At 35.0% G+C, this 21,340-nt stretch overlaps 1 protein-coding gene across 2 annotated transcripts in view; it reads left to right on the top strand.

Moving 5' to 3' along the window:
• The window catches only part of CRY1 (cryptochrome circadian regulator 1), an 86,188-nt gene extending 64,848 nt beyond the window's left edge, over positions 1–21,340 (top strand). The window contains exons 3-13 of one of the 2 annotated variants that reach the window (XM_043439820.1): positions 8,991–9,133; positions 11,480–11,664; positions 11,979–12,067; positions 12,606–12,746; positions 12,828–13,139; positions 14,073–14,224; positions 14,460–14,662; positions 14,766–14,861; positions 19,246–19,317; positions 19,397–19,500; positions 21,153–21,340. In XM_043439820.1, coding sequence (XP_043295755.1) covers positions 8,991–9,133; positions 11,480–11,664; positions 11,979–12,067; positions 12,606–12,746; positions 12,828–13,139; positions 14,073–14,224; positions 14,460–14,662; positions 14,766–14,861; positions 19,246–19,317; positions 19,397–19,500 — 1,497 coding nt within the window. In that variant the 3' untranslated portion in view covers positions 21,153–21,340. Of the gene's footprint in view, positions 1–8,990; positions 9,134–11,479; positions 11,665–11,978; positions 12,068–12,605; positions 12,747–12,827; positions 13,140–14,072; positions 14,225–14,459; positions 14,663–14,765; positions 14,862–19,245; positions 19,318–19,396; positions 19,501–20,445; positions 21,101–21,152 lie in introns of those variants that run through there. The other variant, XM_043439819.1, reaches the window with a different exon arrangement.

The raw sequence follows: 21,340 nt of genomic DNA, 5'->3' as shown, positions 1-21,340 counted from the left end.
GCTTTTGAACTGTGGTGTTGGAGAAGATTTTTGAGAGTCCCTTGGACTGCAAGGAGATCAAACCAGTCAATCCTAAAGGAAATCAACTCTGAATATTCATTAGAAGGACTGATGCTGAAGTTCCAATGCTTTGGCCACCTGATATGAAGAACCGACTCATTAGAAAAGACCCTGGTACTAAGAAAGATTGAAGGCAGGAGGAGAAGGGGATGATAGAGGATGAGCTGCCTGGATCACTGACTCAATGGACATGAGTTTGAGCAAACTCCAGGACATGGTGAAGGACAGGGAAACTTGGCATGCTGTAGTTCATGGGTCGCAAAGAATTGGACATGTCCGAGCTACTGAACAACAACAAGGATAGTAGAGAATCTAGTCAAGAGGTGGAAAACGATGTGAAGAGATGGTAATTTAATACAGAAATGGAAAATATTAAAAAGGACCAAATAAAATCTTAGAACTGAAACATACTATCAAAATGAAGAATTCATTAATTGGATTCATTAATTGGATATCTGGATTGAACAGAGCAGGAAAAAAGATCAGTAAACTTGAAGACAGTCTGTATCCCAATTGAAGCACAAAGAGAAGGAAAAATTTTTTAAAAGGGGAGTAGGGTGTTTGAGATCTCTGGAACAATAGAAAATGGCCTAAGATATCTGTGCTTGTAGACCTAAAGAAAAGAGGGAAAGAGATTGGGACAGAAAAAAAATATTTGAAGAGATAATTGAGTTTCCAAAATTGATGGAAGGTATCAACCTACAGTGCCAAGAAGCTCAGCAGACCCCAAACAACATAAATAAAAAGGAAATCACATCTTGTCACATCATAATCAATTAACTGAAAACCAAAGATGGAAAATTTTATAAGCAGCTAGAGGATAAAAGTTATATTCAGGGAACCATGATAATAGTGTTCAATATTTTCTTACAGAATGGAGTGGCAGCTTTAAAAAACTAGAAATAGCCCTGTTTACTTAGCAAAAACATTCATTTTTTAAAAAAGAGAAGGTACAATGAAGGCATTTTTAGGCACAAAAAAGCAGAAATAATTTTTCTCATCATATCTATACTATAAAAAATACTAATATTAAAGGAAATTCTGCTAGGCGAAAGAAAATAATTCTAGGCTAAAGACAGGATCTGTAGGAAAGAAGAAAGAGCACTAAATACATGGGTAAATATAAAAGACCTCTTCTTTCATTATTTTTAGTCATGTACATTCATATGTCTTATTTTTGGAAGACCATTGACAGATTAAAACCAACTAATATTGATAAATTGTAGGGAATAATACCAGTATCTTGGGACTTGACACACATATGAAATAAAATTTATTGCAGGATCACATAAGGTAGGAAAAAGATAAATGAAAGTATATGTAAATTCTTAATAGCATTCAATTGTAATATATTATTTGAAGGTAGACTAAAATAGCAAAGTTCTATTTCTAAAAAGTTAATAGAGGAATATTAAATGGAATTCTAAAAATATCTCTCATTCAAATAAAGGTAGCTAGGGGGCACAGAGGGCTTTCCAGGTAGTGCTAGTGGTAAAGAATCTGCCTGCCAATGCAGGAGACTCAGGAGACAAGGGTTCGGTCCCTAGGTTTGGAAAATCCTCTTGAGTAGGAAATGGTACGCCAATCCAGTATTCTTGCTGCAAAACCCCATGGACAGAGGAACCTGGAGGACTATAATCCATGGGGCTACAGAATCTGACATGACTGGGCGACCGAGCACAAGGGAGCACAGGGGAGTAAATGAAAAGATGGACAAAAGGACAGCTTACCAACATGGTAAAATTAAGCACAGCTGTATCAGTAATTATATTAAATGTAAATAGTCTATATTAAACTCTTCATTTAAAGAGTTTATCAGAGACTTCCCTGGTGGTCTTAGCCCCTTGGCAGGCTTCTTCTCTATAGGGATGGTTGTACCTGAGGCAGCACACCTCGTTCATAATGAGGTGTGAATCTCAACCAGGGAAGAAAGAAAACTTTCTTAATTCATTGCTTAATTATTTTCCCTTCATTTAGAGGTGGTAGCTGCTTAGAACAGTACTATCCAACAGACATGTGTAATTTAAAATTTTCTAACATCTATATTTTAAAAAGAAGAAAAACATGAAGTTAATTAAGATATATTTTATTTAACATAATATATCTAAAATACTATCTTTTCAATATAAAATCAATATAAAACAACTATACTGTTTTAACCTTTTTTATATCAATATGAAGTCTTTGAAATCCAGAGTATATTTTATCCTTATAGGATGTCTCTATTCCAACTAGCCACATTTCAAATGCTCAGAAGCTGCTTCTGTATCTGTGGCTAGTGGTTAAGACAGTATAGCCTTAACTCCTCTTCTACTCCTTACCATTGTCGACCACCTTTTACTTGCTGACAGTTCTTTCAGATTAAATTTTCCCTGTTCAAATTACTAATGTGGTTTCTGTCACCTGATTGAACTCTGAGTCAGAGTTCAGTTTTCTTTTGAAAAGATTAATAAAATTGATAAACTGTTATCAATACTGATCAGGGCCCAAGAGGGAGAAAACACAAATTACCTTTATCAGGAATAAAAATGGGGACATCACTAGATTGTCTCTCAACTTTAAAAACATAAAGGATATTATAAATGTCATAATGTCAATATAAACTAAAGAACATAGTGTCAATATGAACAAAAGAACTAAAGAGCCTTTTGATGAAAGTGAAAGAGGGGAGAGAAAAAGTTGGCTTCAAACTCAACATTCAGAAAACTAAGATCATGGCATCCAGTCCCATCACTTCATGGCAAATAGATGGGGAAACAAAGAAAACTGTGACAGACTTTGTTTTTTTGGACTCCAAAATCACTGCAGGTGGTGACTGCAGCCATGAAATTAAAAGACGCTTGCTCCTTGAAAGAAAAGCTATGACCAACCTAGACAGCATATTAAAAAGCAGACACATTACTATGCCAACAAAGGTCAGTCTAGTTGAAGCTATGGACATGAGTTTGAGTAATCTCTGGGAGTTGGTGATGGACAGGGAAGCCTGGCATGCTGCAGTCCATGGGGTTGCAAAGAGTCAGACACGACTGAGTGACTGAAGTGAACTGAATGTCAATATATTATACAACTAAGATGAAATGAAAAATACTCTTGAAAAGTGCAACTTCTTAAAATTTCAGAAGAAAAAAAAGAAAAATTGAATAGCCCTCTCTTTACAAAACTGAATTTATAATCAAAAACCTTCCAATAAGTAAAACTCCAGGTCCCAGATGGCTTTACTTATTAATTCTATCATATATTTAAGAAAGAAATAATACCAGTCTTATAACACTCTTCCAGGAAACAGGATAATATTGGGAACACTGAACTTGTTTATGAGGGCAGCATAACTCTGATACCAAAATCTGATGAAGAACTTTCAAGAAAGAAAAAAAGTATAGCCAGGTGTCCCCCATAAACACAAACTCAGATATCCTTAATATTATTAACAAAGAGAATTTAACAGTATTTTAAAATAATACTGCATCATGGTGAAGGCACTGGCACCCCACTCCAGGACTCTTGCCTGGAAAATCCCATGGACGGAGGAGCCTGGTAGGCTGCAGTCCATGGGTCGCTAAGAGTCGGACACGACTGAATGACTTCATTTTCACTTGTTCCTTTCATGCATTGGAGAAGGAAATGGCAACCCACTCCAGTGTTCTTGCCTGGAGAATCCCAGGGACAGGGGAGCCAGGTGGGCTGCCGTCTATGGGGTCGCACAGAGTCAGACACTCTGAAGCAACTTAGCAGCAGCCGCAGCATGATCAATGGAGTTTATTTCCGGAATACAAATTTGGTTAAATGTTATAAAATAATAAATTAATATACCCTATTAGTAAAGGAAAAGGTATTATTATTTTAGTGATAAAGAAAAGCATTTGACAGTAGTCAACACCCATTTGTAATTTTTTAGAAACCTTTATGTAAACTAGCAATAGAAAATTGCTGAATATCAACTTGGTAAAGGCTATCCACAGAAACATAGCTAACGGCATACTTAATGGTGAAACACGCTTTACACCTGAGATAGAGAACAAAGCAGGGATATTTACTTTTCACCACTTTACTGAAAGTCTAGCTAGTGTAATTAAGAGTAGATAACTAACTTACTAGCTTAGCCTCACCCCCATGTTATCTATCATAACATCCTTTTTTTCCTAATAGTATATATATTTAATTATTTATTTCCCTCCGTGTTGCCAGTCTTCAGTAAGTGCTAGGATGGAGGGACCTACAATAGGAGCTAAGAATTTTAATAAATACTTGGAATATGAATGAATACATTTAATATTTAGGGGACCTTCTCTTCCCTAGCTTTTCATTTTTCTTGTGGAGAGATGTCCACTAATTTATCCCCAGGGAAGAAGTGAATGATCTCACTGGTGAGTTTAATAGAAGGAATTAGGTGAGTATTGGTCAGATCATACCTTTTCACCTCTTCAGCTGCAGAGAGTACATGTACTATTCCTTTCTTCCATGTGATAAATTTTATAGGGGCAGGCCACACTAAAAGGAACGTGCTGTTTAGCCTTGGGTAGCTAAATCTGTTTAATTCAGTGGTGAAAAATCTGTAAGCTTACCTGTACTTAAACCTAATATATTTCTTCCAGTTCAGCTTTACTAGTAATGTGGTGTGTATACATATATATATGATTTACAGTGTTGTATTAATTTTTGCTATACCATAAAATGATTCAGTTATATACATTCTTCTTTATATATTTTTTTCCATTATGGTTTATCATAGAATACTGAATATAGTTCTCTGTGCTATACAGTAGGACCTGGTTGTTCATCCATTCTGATATAATAGCTGACATCTGCTGACCCCAGTCTCCCACTGCATCCTTCCCTTAACCTCATCCCCCTTGGCAGCCACAAGTATGTTCTCTGTGCTCATGAGTATGTTTATGTTTCGTAGATAGATTCATTTTATCATATTTTAGATTCCACACATAAGTGATATGTATGGTATTTGTCTTTCTCTTTCTGACTTGCTTCACTTAGTATAATAATCTCTAGTTGTATCCATATTGGGGCGAATGGCATTATTTTGTTGTTTTTATGACTGAGGAGTATTCCATTGTATATATGTACCACATCTTCTTCATCCATCCATTTATCGATGGGTGATTAGGTTGTTTCTGTGTGTTGGCTATTCTGAATAGTGCTGCTGTGAACATGGAGTTGGGTCTGTCTTTTTCATTAGAGTTTTGTCTAGATATATGCTCAGGAGAGGCATCACTGGATCATATGGTAATTCTATTTTCAGTTTCCTGAGGAACTTCCATACTGTTTTCCATAGTGGCTATCCCAAATTACATTCCCACCAACAGTGTAGGAGGGTTCCCTTTTCTCCATATTCTCTCCAGTTCAGTTCAGTTCAGTTGCTCAGTCATGTCCGACTCTTTGCGACCCCATGGACTGCAGCACGCCAGGCTTCCCTGTCCTTCACCAACTCCCGGAGCTTACTCAAACTCATGTCCATCAGTCGGTGATGCCATTCAACCATCTCATCCTCTGTTGTCCCCTTCTCCTCCCGCCTTCAGTTTTTCTCAGCATTAGCGTCTTTTCCAATGAGTCAGTTCTTCTCATCAGGTGGTCAAAGTATTGGAGTTTCAGCTTCAGCATCAGTCCTTCCAATGAATATTCAGAACTGATTTCTTTCAGGATGGATTGGTTGGATCTCCTTGCTGTCCAAGGGACTCTCAGGAGTCTTCTCCATCATCATAGTTCAAGAGCATCAATTCTTCAGCGCTCAGCTTTCTTTATAGTCCAACTCTCACATCCATACATGACTACTGGAAAAACCATATCCTTGCCAGTATTTATTTGTAGACATTTTAATGATGGCCATTTTAACCAGCAAAATCAGTGTGAGGTGGTACCTCATTGTAGTTTAGATTTAGATTTGTATTTCTCTAATAACAATGTTGAGCATCTTTTCCTGTACCTATTGGCCATTTGTATTACTTGTTTGGAGAAATGTCTGTTTAGGTCTTCAGCCAATTTTTTAATTGTGTTGTTTGTTTTTTCTTATATTGAGTCATATGAACTGTTTGTATATTTTGGAAATTAGGCCCTTGTCGATTGTATCATTTGCAAAATTTTCTCCCGCTCTGTAGGCTGTCTTCATTTTGTTTATGGTTTCCTTTGCTGTGCAAAAGATTGTAAGTTTGATTAGGTCCCATTGGTTTCCTTTTGTTTTTCTTTCAATTGCCTGGGAAGACTGGGTGGGTTATATTCTTACGTTTAGTTTTCTGACTTATATTTCCCTTCCTCTTCAAAAAGGGAAAAGGGGAGGGACTGTTACTGACTTGTTTCAAGCTCCAACATTTACTAACCAAAAACTAAAAAATTATTTGTCAAAAAAAATCATAGAATTACAGACTGTTTAGGAAGTGACATATGTGACAAAGTTTGTCATTAAAAATGAGTGTACAAATCCATAAGAGAATTAATTGCAATAGAAACCTAAGCCAACATAAGCTGCAATTCGTAAAGAAAAAAATAACAAATGGCTAGTAATAACAGTAATAACAGCTGTCATTCATTGAGGACTTAACTATGTACTCAACAATTTACATTGTTGTTGTTCAGTTGCTAAGTCGTGTCCAACTCTATGACCCAGTGAACTGGAGCACGCCAGCCTTCCCCGTCTCCCAGAGCTTGCTCAAACTCATGTCCACTGAGCTGGTGGTGCCATCCAACCGTCTCATCCTTTGGTGCCCTCTTCTCCTGCCCTTGGTCTTTCCCAGCATCACCATCTTTTCTGTTCCAAATAATTTACATACATTGTCTCATTTAATCTTTTCTCAATTTAATCTTTTCACAACAACAAAAAAAATGTTATTTTTTTCATTTTACTCTAATAAACACATAATGTTTGTTATATATTAGGTACTCTCTAAGCACTCTACTTACATGCTACCCATCTTAAGATAAGGAAACAGGCATGGAAGGTTTAGAAATTTGCACGGATAGTTGAACCAGTCTTTGAACTTGAGAAGTTTGACTTTAGATCCTTTGTTTTTTAACTACTACTCTATACCGCCTCTCACTATAAAACAAAGAAATATAATGCTTTCTTTCCTATTCTCATTTTAATTTCATTTTTAAATTTCAAAAACAGTACATGATTGTACTTAACAAATATGAACAATACAACATGGTGTAAAATAATTATTTATATTCCTAAATTCTACTCTGCAAAGATAACAGCTATTGACAACTTTGTATCCATTCTCCAAGACTTTCAAGAAATGAAAAAAATTTTAATGAGATATTATTTTCCTGTGTATGCTGTGTGTATATATTAGTGGTTTTAAAAATACTGGTGTACTACTACTGAGAGTGTAAATTGGTGCAGGATATCTGGTGGAAAATTTGCCAATATCTGTCAAAATTTTAAATGTAATTTATTGTATCCATTAATTGTGTTTCAAAAAATTATTTCTAGAAAAAATGAGATAAATGTCCCAAAATGTTTAAGATTTATGTATAAAGGTATATACTGGAAGGTTTATAATAGCAATTAAAAAAAAAAAAACTCACTATTGGAAATAGCCCTTGTCTAATCTGTACAGGTTTGGAGAAGTACAACTTGTTAACTATGTAATCAGTTAAATAATAGTAGAATGACAGGTGAATTTTTTTTATTTGTAAGGTATATCGGAGTAGATTTTAGAATTAAAAAAACAATAAAACTTTACTATCCCCCTGGGAAGTCACTTAATTCCATTAAGTCACAGTCTCTTCACTGAAAGTGATTGTAAGAAGGTTTACAGGACTTATTAATACAGCACCTGGCACTCAGTATCTGCTCTTGTTATAAGTGTGTTTATATTTTCCATAGTTAACACTTCTTGATAATCAGAAGTAAAACATTGTAAAACAATACCTCAGCAGAGCAGCTTGTGCCACATTAACTGTCAAAGGTTTATATTAATAGTAGTTAGGACATGGAAGCAACCTAAATGTCCATCAACAGATAAATGGGTAAAGAAAATGTGGTACATATATACAATGGACTATTGCTCAGCCATAGAAAGGAACAAAATTGGGTCATATGTGGTGATGGGGATGAACCTAGAATGTCATGGAGTGAAGTTAAGTCAGAAAGAATAAACCAAGTATCGTATATTAATCCAGAAAAATGTTACTGATGAACCTATTTGCAGGGCAGGAACAGAGACACAGACATGGAGAATGGACTTACAGACACAAGGTGGGGAGGAGAGAGTGGAATGAATTGCGAGAGCAGCTTCGACATGTATACGCTGCCATGTGTAAAGCAAGTAGCTAATGGGAAGCTGCCGCGTACAGGCAGGTCAGCTCAGTCCTCTGTGATGACCTGGACTGGGAGGATAAGGGAGTGGGTGGAACAGAGACACGAGAAGGAGGGAGTATAGCTGATGCATGTGGTTGTACCACAGAAAACAACACAACACTGGAAAGCAGTTATACTCCAATTTTTAAAAAAAAGAACCAAGTCTTAGAATGAATAGACATAAAGTCAGGTATTATGGCTGTCTCTGAACTTGAACAAATTCTTGAATTTTCAACATAATCTTATCTGCAAAATGGAGTTAGCAACCAAAATGCCAAACTCTGAGGATTATTTTGAGTAACAAATGAGATAATGTAAGTGTAAATTATTTGAACAAGTAAAGTGCTATACAAACACATTTAATGTAGGAAGCTTAGGTTAAGCATGTTGCTAGTTTGTATAATGCCTAGCATAATGCCTGAAATTTAGTGAGTATGCATTTCTGATTTACATAATTTTGAATTTATAAATTGTGCATTTTCTTTCTGTATATTCAAAGTAGTATAATCATTTGATATGTAGAGTTGGAGCTTTTCATTTTTTTCCAGCCTGTGTTGTTATAGTAGAAAAAATAATCATTAAAATTTATGTATGTTTTTGCTCCTTTCTCTTACTTTAGGAATGGAACATTACTAAACTTTCAATTGAATATGATTCTGAGCCCTTTGGAAAGGAACGAGATGCAGCTATTAAGAAACTGGCTACTGAAGCTGGAGTAGAAGTAATTGTACGAATATCACACACATTATATGATCTAGACAAGTAAGATTTTTTAATACACATAACATAGTATTTGTCATTTTAACCATTTTGAAGTGTACATTTAAGTGGTATTAAGTACAAAGACAATGTACTGTGGGACTTAAGTTCAAAAGTGAAAATAAAAACATGCATAATAGAATTGTGGAGAATTAAATTAATTCAAACCTGTAGCATTTTATTTAACTTCTGTAATTTTTGTTTACCCAAAGACAGACGCCAAAATTAAAGACATAAGTGCATAAGATAAAAACACTCAGAATTTCAGTTCCAAAACTATTAAAAGAATCACAAAATTATCTTTGACTGTTCTAGCTCTGCCTACTAACTTGCCATTCTGGGCTCTCAGCAGTATTAATTTTATAGTTTATATGATACATAGTCATCAGGTGCCTTGGTATATTTTACATGCTTGTCATAAATTATTTTATGTGTGTATATCTAGTCTGTTTGAATTTTGAGTTCATATGCAAATTGTATGTAATATTAGGTAGTCCTCTGAACAATAGTATGATTTCTTCTTTCTCAAAGCATACTTCATGAAATATCAGTCTTTTATGATGCTTTGTCCAACAGAGATTCTGTGGTCTAGGTTAAATTTAGGAAGTTTTATTAATACGTGCTGTAAGACTTGAGGATTCATAAGATTTGTTAACATTAACCTTTGGCATACTGTCATCCTTACAAGTGCTGAAATCTCATAATTTATGTACCTTTTATTTTACTTTTTTTAAGTTATTTTCACATTTTATCAAAATAATAAAGCTGATTCTGTAACATGACAAGCTATTTTATTCCACTTTTCCAGTTGTACAAAAAATTGTGGTTTGATTGAGGCAAGAGTCTTACTTCCTATTAAGCCAGAAGTCATATATCCTTTGATAATAAACTTGCCTGCTCATTTACCATATTTCTTAACCTTAGAGAGCTGATAGCAAGGAGGCAAAACAAAATAAGGGCAGTTGCTTAAAGTGGGAAGCTCAGTGTTATGTATAAAATTGGATTGTTTGTTAGACTGAATGTGAATATTTACTATATAAATCTATCATATAAAAATGTAGCATATAGAAAATATCTTTTCTAAGATTTTTATTTTGCTTCTGTTATATAATGTCCTCAGTAGTAAGTATCATTGTAGATCATTATAGTGGACAGATTTCATTATGATCCTAGGTATAAACTCAAAGAATTACATCAAAGCAAAATTTCTAAAAGCAGGGCATAGTTTTTATGGTGGTTACTTTCCATACATATAATTGATTCACCATTATATGTGGTATAGAGAAAACTTTATTCTATTTGGATTAAGAAAATCTCGATTTGCTATTTATTAGTTATGTGATCTTGACTAGTTTATTAAATTCTCTTGAGGCTTCAGTTTCTGATCCATAAAATGATAAAGTGTGATTTTACCAATAATTTTTTATGAAGCCTAAATGCTAGTATGCAAATGGCTATAGTTAAAAAGAATAATTCATTATTCCCAAATTGTATCTAATTTGGCAATAAATGCCATTGGCAAGGCTCTTTGTTTCTAGTGTTACTTAATTGAGAAATTAGTGATCAGAATTAAATATAAAATATATACGTAAGAAAAAAATATATATACATAAGATACATATGCTAACATTTAACAAAAACATGCACAATAGAAAATACCAAGTAATTATCACTATAGTAATATAGGATCCTAATTAATAAAACTTGCTAATTACTCCTTGATATAATATTGGCCTGGTTTAGTTTTTATTGATGATTACAAGTTTCTTTGAGCTGTGTTGCAAAATATTTTTACATTTCCATATATATTATTTTTTTGTTTTTGCCTTTAGGCTTATTACCCACTTGTTTTTTCCCACTCATGTATGCTTAATTTTCTTTGTCACAAAAGTTTTGATATTTGCATGCTGTATATTTTCAACATCTAATAGATGTCTATAAAATGAAGAGAATGATTTTTAGATTTGTTAATTGTTTTAATAAGTTTCTTGGTCCTATAAGAAGCTAACATTCTCCTTGAAATCTTAAGTGCAGATGGCTATCATGAAAAAGAATAATGGGTTACTCCCAAATTGTATCTAATTCAGATTACCATTGGCAAGGCTCTTTCCTTTTAGTATTACTTAATTGAGAAATTATTGATCAGAATTAAATATAAAAGATATATGTAAGATACATATGTTGACATTTAACAAAAACATACACAATAGAAAATAGAAGTGATTTTTCATTTTTGTTTTCATTTTTACTATCTTCATTTAATTTTCTGATTTTAAGACTTTTCAAAGTTTATCAAATTATATTGTCCTTTTTAAAGTACTAACAGCATTTTACTAACTTTTGTAATAGGATCATAGAACTAAATGGTGGTCAACCACCTCTTACCTATAAAAGATTCCAGACTCTCATCAGCAAAATGGAACCACTAGAAATACCAGTAGAGACAATTACTTCAGAAGTGATAGAAAAGTGCACAACTCCTCTGTCTGATGACCATGATGAGAAATACGGAGTCCCGTCACTGGAAGAACTAGGTAGGTGTAAGCAATAATACATGTGGAGCTCAAGAGTTAATAAACCATTAAGAAAAATCCCACTTCTAATTTGATATGTATTTTGCACTAAAAGGAAAAGAAAGGAGGAAAAAGAAAGCTTAAACTAAAAAGTGATGAATCTGTGTATTATTTATGTATGCTATTAATTCATGGTCTATCTGTTATCACCTTAAGATACATGTCTTAAAGGATAGAGACCATGTTATATATCATTTATCTGTGAGGACCTATCCAGAGCCGTCATTTCATTTTTATGCTGTCACATCTCTTTCCATTTCCTTTTTTTTTTTTAGGTTTTGATACAGATGGCTTACCCTCTGCAGTGTGGCCAGGTGGAGAAACTGAAGCACTTACACGTTTGGAAAGGCATTTGGAAAGAAAAGTATGATAATACAGATGATGTTTATATTGTCAAACTGTCATTTTAAAAATAATTTCACTCTTTTTTTAAAACAAAAAAATAGGCTGTTGAAAAAGAAGGATTAAGAGAAATAATTAAAATAATTAAAATAGCACAAATGTAATTGAAGATTAGCAACTGTCTTCATTTAAATACCTTTCTCCCTCCTCTTCTGATTATTTCCTCTTTAGCTACTATCAGTACTACCCCTCTATGCTTTGTGTGTAAGCTGGTATCTGATGACTTTAAAGCTAGGATAGAGTTCTTCTGTTTCACATTTATCTCAGTGTCAGAAAGACAGGTTGAAGGTGCTCTCAACCTTGTGTTAGGAATTTGCCGCATGAGGATGACTAAAACAAAAGAATACTCACTTTTATCTTGTTTTTTATTAAAACTTGTCATTTGTGGCTGAAAAAATGAGATTTTATTCCCCAAGGATTATGTAACATTGTTGAAAAGCTCAAACAGTCTTTTAAAATGGAAAAGGCAGTCAACATAAATTTCTCTGTGTTTTTTTCAGGCTTGGGTGGCAAACTTTGAAAGACCTCGAATGAATGCAAATTCCCTGCTCGCTAGCCCTACTGGACTCAGTCCTTATCTCCGATTTGGTTGTTTGTCATGTCGACTCTTTTATTTCAAACTGACAGATCTCTACAAAAAGGTATTATCTAGAACTGGAGCTCATTTTTAAAAAATACTTTAAAAAAATTGCTGATAATACTTCTTTGCTTTTTAATCTTAGGTGAAGAAGAACAGTTCTCCTCCCCTTTCCCTTTATGGGCAACTATTATGGCGTGAATTTTTCTATACAGCAGCAACAAATAATCCACGCTTTGACAAAATGGAAGGAAACCCCATTTGTGTTCAGATTCCATGGGATAAGAATCCTGAGGCTTTAGCAAAATGGGCAGAAGGACGGACGGGCTTTCCATGGATTGATGCCATCATGACGCAGCTTCGTCAGGAGGGTTGGATTCATCATTTAGCCAGACATGCAGTTGCTTGTTTCCTGACACGAGGTGACCTGTGGATTAGTTGGGAAGAAGGAATGAAGGTAAGTGTTCTTCCAGCTAATGTAGCATGGCTTTATTTTGAAGAACTCTATACCTTTTTCTATACCTTTTATATATATGTATGTATATAAAACAGTTCCTAAAAGTTATATAGGTTCATTTATAGTCTTGTTTCTTTTTTTCAATAGAAAAGCGTTTAATTCTTAACTATAGAGGCAACTTTTGGGCATAATCAGACTGCATTAACCTGAAGTCAGTTAACCTGAAGTCATTTCAGTGGCTAAATCAGCCTACCCATCAAGGGAACTCTAAAATTTAATACTCTGGACTTAGTGGATTGATGTATATTTATAGGTGATCATTTCTGTCACATAAAGGATTCACCAAAGAGTCTTAGAAAAAGCAATCTTTGTATTATAAATTTTAAAATATAAATCATTTTGCCTCACTTCAACACCATAGCTTTTTAGTCTTATTATGTAATATGATGCATACCACATTCTGTGACATCATCTTATGGGTATATATAAGAGGACTTAAATATGTTTTACCTTCCTATCTATATCATAAATTTCCCCTTTCCAAAGACCATTTCTGATCCTATTTTTTTACATCTCTATTTCCTAGCACCAAGTCATACATGAGATAGATGCATAGCACACACTTAATGAATTTATAACTTACCCTTTTAAATCAATGACTTGAATAATTTTTACCCTCCCCTTTCCAATAACACTGCCAAACTTACAATGGCAAATTCTATTGAGAAATCTGTATAGTACTAATATATTTCTTTCCCTGAAATAACTCATTATAGGATAGAACATAGATAAGGAAACTAACTTTGGAATGTTTAATTTTATAGTTCAGTGCTAGATTTTCTTTACCTTGACTTTTGATCTACAGATACCTGGAAAATGCTTGCTTTGAGAAATATATGTGTGCAAACTAATTGATTACCGTTACTTCTGAAGGTATTTGAAGAATTACTGCTTGATGCAGATTGGAGCATAAATGCTGGAAGTTGGATGTGGCTGTCTTGTAGTTCCTTTTTCCAACAGTTTTTTCACTGCTATTGCCCTGTTGGTTTTGGTAGGAGAACAGATCCCAATGGAGACTATATCAGGTAAATCAAGGATGATTATTATTCAGTTTGAAATAGCTAATCCAGGAAGAGCTTGTCATACTTAAACAACGCTTAAGGTATTCCCCACTCCTGATGGGCAGCAGAGATGAGGAAAAGGGTAACAAATCATTTAAATGGTATTGATTTGATTTGGGTCATTCATAGCTAATAAATAGTGTGTTATAATTTGCTTACAGTTCATTTTATTAATAATTTTTCTTCCTTTTCCTAAAAGGCGTTATTTGCCTGTTCTAAGAGGCTTCCCTGCAAAATATATCTATGATCCCTGGAATGCACCTGAAGGTATTCAAAAGGTAGCCAAATGTTTGATAGGAGTTAATTATCCTAAACCAATGGTGAACCATGCTGAGGCAAGCCGTTTGAATATTGAGAGGATGAAACAGATCTACCAGCAGCTTTCACGATACAGAGGACTCGGTATGTCAGGAAATGGCTTTGATTGTTTCTAAGGCAGCTGTTTATGTTCCCATCCTTGAATTTCATCTTGATCATAACTTAATAGGAAATTTTTTCCCTTTAGGTCTTCTTGCTTCAGTGCCATCTAATCCTAATGGGAATGGAGGCCTCATGGGGTATTCTCCTGGAGAAAATATCCCAGGTTGTAGCAGCAATGCAAGTAAGTAACAAGGAAATTTCTGTACTTAGTAACATAGAGAGATTAATAATAAAATATATTGTTTATTGTACCTCACTATAATATGTTTTTAAAATTCTATCTAAAATTTGTGTAATAGGTTCCTTGTATATATGCGTACATGTACACACATACACACTCCCTTACTCCATCAGTGACATTTTAGAGATGGAAATGGCAACGCACTCAGTATTCTTGCTTGAAAATCGTATGGACAGAGGAGCCTAGGGGGCTACAGTCCATGAGGTTGCAAAAGGGTCAGACGTGACTTAGCGACTGAAAAACAACAACGGAGATGGAAAATATCATTGTGTATAGTGGAATTTGGGTAAAAGATCTTGCAAACTGAATGAGGAGAGCAATATTAACGATAAAATGAAACTCAGATGTCATATTTTCAGAATGCCCATTATTTTTTATTCTCTTTAAGTATATATTAACTATAAGGTAATTAATTAAGAGGGTCAGAGGCCCTGTGAATGTGGCCAAAAGATTTATCATACACATGCATAGTGACGCTAGTCAATTTACGCATGAGTTTTTTCCTTACAAAGCCTAGTCTGTAATGGTTTTCTTTGTGATGTATATATATAGTTATTTGCCACACATATTCTTAATACATGTGAAGAAGTCAGAATGTATTGGACATTTGAATCATCTCAATTTTCAAATGTTCTAACCAAAAATCAGTTCAATTGCTCAGTCGTGTCCGTCTCTTTGCAACCCCATGGACTGCAGCATGCCAGGCTTCCCTGTCCACCACCAACTCCCGGAGCTTACTCAAACTCATGTCCATTGAGTCGGTGATGCCATCCAACCATCTCATCCTCTGTCGTCCCCTTCTCCTCCCACCTTCAATCATTCCCAGCATCAGGGTCTCTTCAAATGAGTCCGTTCTTCACATTAGGTGGCCAAAGTATTGGAGTTTCAGCTTCAACATCAGTCCTTCCAGTGAATATTCAGGGCTGATTTCCTTTAGGATGGACTGGTTGGATCTCCGTGCAGTCCAAGGGACTCTCAAGAGTCTTCTCCAACACCACAGTTCAAAAGCATCAATTCTTCGGCGCTCAGCTTTCTTTATAGTCCAACTCTCACATCCATACGTGACTACTGGATAAACCATAGCTTCGACTAGATGGATCTTTATTGCAAAGTAATGTCTCTGCTTTTAATATGCTGTCTAGGTTGGTCATAGCTTTTCTTTCAATGAGCAAACGTCTTTTAATTTCATGGTTACAGTCACCATCTGCAGTGATTTTGGAGCCCCCCCCCCCAAAATAAAGTCTCTCACTGTTTCCACTGTTTTCCCATCTACTTGCCATGAAGTGATGGGACCAGATGCCATGATCTTAGTTTTCTGAATGTTGAGTTTTAAGCCAACTTTTTCACTCTCCTCTTTGACTTTCATCAAGAGGCTCTTTATTTCTTCTTCACTTTCTGCCATAAAGGGTGGTGTCACTGCATATCTGAGGTTATTGATATTTCTCCCGGCAACTTGATTCTAGCTTGTGCTTCATTCAGTCTAGCATTTCTCATGATGTACTCTGCATATAAATTAAATAAGTGGAGTGACAATATACAGCCTTGACATACTCCTTTCCTGATTTGGAATCAGTCTGTTGTTCCATGTCCAGTTTTAACCTGCATACAAATTTCTCAGGAGGCAAGACAGGTGGTCTGGTATTCCCATCTCTTTTAGAATTTTCCACAGTTTGTTGTGATCCACACAGTCAAAGGCTTTGGCATAGTCAGTAAAGCAGAAGTAGATGTTTGTCTGGAATTTTCTTGCTTTTTCAATGATCCAGCGGATACTAGCAATTTGATCTCTGGTTCCTCTGCCTTTTCTAAAACCAGCTTGAACATCTGGAAGTTCACAATTCACGTACTGTTGAAGCCTGGCTTGGAGAATTTTTAGCATTACTTTGCTAGTGTGTGAGATGAGTTCAATTGTGCGGTCGTTTGAGCATTCTTTGGCATTGCCTTCCTTTGGGATTGGAATGAAAACAGACCTTTTCCAGTCCTGTGGCCACTGCTGAGTTTTCCAGATTTGCTGGCATATTGAGTGCAGCACGTTTTAACAGCATCATCTTTTAGGATTTGAAATAGCTCAACTGAAATTCCATCACCTCCACTAGCTTTGTTTGTAGTGTTGCTTCCTAAGGCCCACTTGACTTCATATTCCAGGATGTGTGACTCTAGGTGAGTGAGCACATCATCATGGTTATCTGGGTCGTGAGGATCTTTTTTGTATAGTTCTTCTGTGTATTCTCGCCACCTCTTCCTATTATCTTCTGCTTCTGTTGGGTCCATACCATTTCTGTCCTTTGTTGTGCCCATCTTTACATGAAATGTTCCCTTGGTAACTCTAATTTTCTTGAAAAGATCTCTAGTCTTTCCCATTCTATTGTTTTCCTCTATTTCTTTGCACTGATCACTGAGGAAAGCTTTCTTATCTCTCCTTGCTATTCTTTGGAACTCTTCATTCAGATGAGTGTATCTTTCCTGTTCTCCTCTACCTTTTGCTTCTCTTCTTTTCTCAGCTATTTGTAAGGCCTCCTCAGACAACCATTTTGCCTTTTTGCATTTCTTTTTCTTGGGGGTGGTCTTGATCCCTGTCTCCTGTACAATGTCACAAACCTCCATCCATAGTTCTTCAGGCACTCTGTCTATCAGATCTAATCCCTTGAATCTATTTGTCACTTCCACTGTTTAATCACAAGGAATTTGATTTAGGTCATACCTGAATGGTCTAGTGGTTTTCCCTACTTTCTTCAATTTCAGTCTGAATTTGGCAATAAGGAGTTTATGATCTGAGTCACAGTCAGCTCCAGGCCTTTTTTTTGTTTTTTATGTCAGATACTCAAAATTTGATATTAAGAATAAAATCTTTTAACAAATTGAACTCTTCTGAATTCAGAAATATTTTGCATACTTTTGAGAGCATCAACAGTTAGCTTAGGGTGAAAGGAATGAAAGCACTCATATCTTACCTGCCAACTTTTGTGTATGAGGAATTTTTGCCACATACTCACAATATCCTGGAGAAGTGGTGGTAGGATTCTCATTTTGTGATTGGAGAAATAAGCCTAGAAGAGTTAGGTAACTTAACCACGATCCCACAGTTAGTAAGTAGCTGAGCTAAGACTCAGATCCAAGTCTAACTTGTCCTAAAGTTCATACTCTTTCCTGTACCACTGGGCCGCCCCTGTAAATGTAATGCCATGTGTGGTGTTCATAAAACTAAAGAATTGATTACGTGTTTGGCCTACATTCAAATTATTGCTGTTGATGGTAGTGTACTTCAGAAATGTTCTTTCTCCAAGTCTCCTACAATTTAAAATAAACTTTAACAAGGAATCATTTCAAAAGTTCTATCACATTTCTTATGCAGTTCACAGACTGCCTTTTGTCTCCACACTTGAGTTTTAGGGACAGAAGTTCTGTGAAACACTGAGCTAACAGGCAGGCAGCAGAGGGGTAGGAAGCAACACACTCCAGTTACCTGGCTACTGGGGGATGGTGGTACATACTCTTTCTTAGTTCAGATCTGTATTCAATATTTGAAGTTATCTGCAAAACTAATCATGTTAGCAAGTTAAATTGGAATGATTTAGCTTCACAAATTTATACACATGATGTTTTATGGTAGGATTAATAAATTTGAAAGTAGTCTAAATATGTAAATATTTGCCAATAACATACTTTGTAGCTAGGTACTGTGAGGCTTTCAAAAAACAGAAGACATAAAAGCCACAAAGAGCTTGGAGTCTAAATGGGGGTGTGGAAAGGGAAAAAAATAAATGAAGTAAGTGGTAAATTGTTAAGATGCTGCCTCCCCGTGCAGTAGGAAACAAGGGAGAAGAACATTGAGAGCTAAAGGAACTAGGAAACTTTCCTTGGAAGATGGTGGGGTGGGTAGCACCTTCGTCTGTGTCTCCTCCTTGTGTGAACTGCTTAGCTGTCGTCTGACAGACGCTTATTCTCTTATCTCCAAGGACGTGTGTTTTACATCGGTACTGAGGAAGGAGGAGGTGAAGAAAGGCTGTGTATCTTACTGATGCCCTGTGTTTTGCCTTCATGGTCATGTGTCTAATCATTGTCATCCAGTAAAGAAATGTTCTTTAGAAAATGATTATCAGTGATTTTTCCTTGGAATAGTCAGCATTTCTGTGTCCCTGAATTTAAGGACAAGTTAAGTTTTCCTGATTTGGGCATATGATTTTTGGTTCTTATGAAGCATTGTGGATTAATTCTAAAAAACAAAATACAAATACTAAAAATTAGATTTGTAATCTTAATACATACAACTTGGAATTTACTTAAGTGATTTTACTGTCTTTTAAAACTGTCTTTTAAATACTAACAGGTTGTACTCAAGGGAGTGGTATTTTACATTATGCTCATGGAGACAGTCAGCAAACTCATCTATTAAAGCAAGGTAAGAATGAAGCATTCAAGCATACTGTTCTTTTCACCTTTCCTATCTTAAACATACTTTTTTTTTTTTTAATGTGTAGGAAGAAGCTCCACAGGCACTGGTCTTGGCAGTGGGAAACGTCCTAGTCAGGAAGAGGACACGCAGAGTATTGGTCCTAAAGTCCAGCGACAAAGCACTAATTAGGTAAATATTTTACAGCTTTATTTCCTGCTTAAGCCAGAGTGTGTAATCAACATAAATTAAGATAATTCCCAAAATGGAGCTTATCTCTATTTTCAAACCAGAGAATCTGGGGCATAAATTTTTAAAACATTTATTTATTTGACTGCTCTGAGTCTTAGTTGCAGCATGCAGGATCTTGAGTTGTGGCATGCTCACTCTTAGCTGTGGCTGTGGGATTTAGATCCCTGGCCAAGGATCAAACCTGGGCTTCCTGCATTGGGAGTGTGGAGTTTTAACCACTGGACCACGAGGGAAGTCCCAGGCATAAATTTTTCAGTGATTGTTACAAAATCAGTTCTGGGACAGGAGAAATGCACCTGTGCTAGGCACAGTGCTATACTCGGTTTTACATCCTCTGAACTGATGATCTTCAAATCTGAAAAGCTTATGGTGTTCTGCTCAGATTTTTTCTCAGAAAAAACCATCCTTTTCATTTCCTTCCTGTGTGACCAAGAGTCTAAAACAATTAAAGTGACTTTTAACTTTTAGTGACATTAATAATATCCCTTTATGAACTTTTCCTCATATCTTGTGTTTATAAATTTATCTATTGTGATAGATCTGAAATCTAAATTATTTCCAGTTTGATAGGTAGCTTAAGTTTTTTTTGATGTTGGTCCTTTTTAAAAATGTCAAAAATCCATGCCTGTATTCTATTCAATTGGTTTTGGGATACTGTTTTATGATTTAAATTTATATGAAAAGATTTCATACAGTGCATTTGCCAGAAAGACTTTTGTTTCTTCAGTTATCTTGAACTGTTCACATTTTTAAAATCATTGCTGTTTTTTTAATGTGAACCTAATTAGTCTATAAATTTCTTAATGATTAGTAAACACTCATCAGATTTTTATCATTCCTTGCAATCAAGCTTTACGCAGTTTTTTTTTTTTTCTTACATCACAGAAAACATTCAGAAGGAATACTGTTGCAGCTGAAATTGGTGGGGAGTTCAATACTTTTTCAGTTAAATTATTTTAAAATGTTCCTCATTGATGGAAGGCAGTTACATATTGAAATGCATTACTTCTAATAACATTTCTGTGGTTTTTAACTTTTTAAATAAATTTGACATAGGACAAATGGTAATTTGTATATAAAGAACTTGGTAAAAGAATTTGCTTAATGTAAATATAAATAGTCACAATTAGTATAGACCCATCAATATATTTTTGATAATTTTTCATGTATGGTAAAAATTAAAGTGGCTAACTGATATTCTGATACAAAAAATCAAAGTTTTGAGAGTCAGTGTGGGAAAATAGGAGGTTTTTAGACTTTCTTAAAAGACTTTGTTAAAATTTTAAGACAGAATTTTTCTTGACATCATTGTTTGGTCTAACTTTGCACTCTTTGATAATAATGTTTTTAAAATGTGCATAATCAAAATTAGTAGTTATAGCCTCTGTTAACATAGACAATATATGTTTTAAAGCTTCATGTATGCCTGTTTTGACCCAAAGTTGTGGAAGTATCATGTGTTAAGTTCTTTTTGTTCTCCTTTTCTTTGTTCAATTACAGCTGAAGTGACTATGTTATTAAAGTATATGCATATATGGAATCTTGTGTACTTGATTTTTTTTTCTTTTTAAAAATTTTTTTGCTTGTTTTAGGTAAGGAGGAGAGCTTTGGTATGTGAGATGTGATCACAGACTAGAAACAGATTCTGTAAACTACATGTCACCATTCTGAAAGAAGAAACAGATACTATAATTTAGTAAAATACTTTGCGAAATTATTCTAATTAAGAGTACTATCTTCTAAATACTTGGTACTTTTAAAAATAAAGGTATCTATAAGA

The sequence above is a fragment of the Cervus canadensis genome, chromosome 21 (genome assembly GCF_019320065.1).
Source record: "Cervus canadensis isolate Bull #8, Minnesota chromosome 21, ASM1932006v1, whole genome shotgun sequence".
NCBI classification, from domain to species: Eukaryota; Metazoa; Chordata; class Mammalia; order Artiodactyla; family Cervidae; genus Cervus; species Cervus canadensis.
The sequence above is the reverse complement of the archived record's forward strand: the minus strand, read 5'-3'. Positions and strand labels throughout refer to the sequence as shown.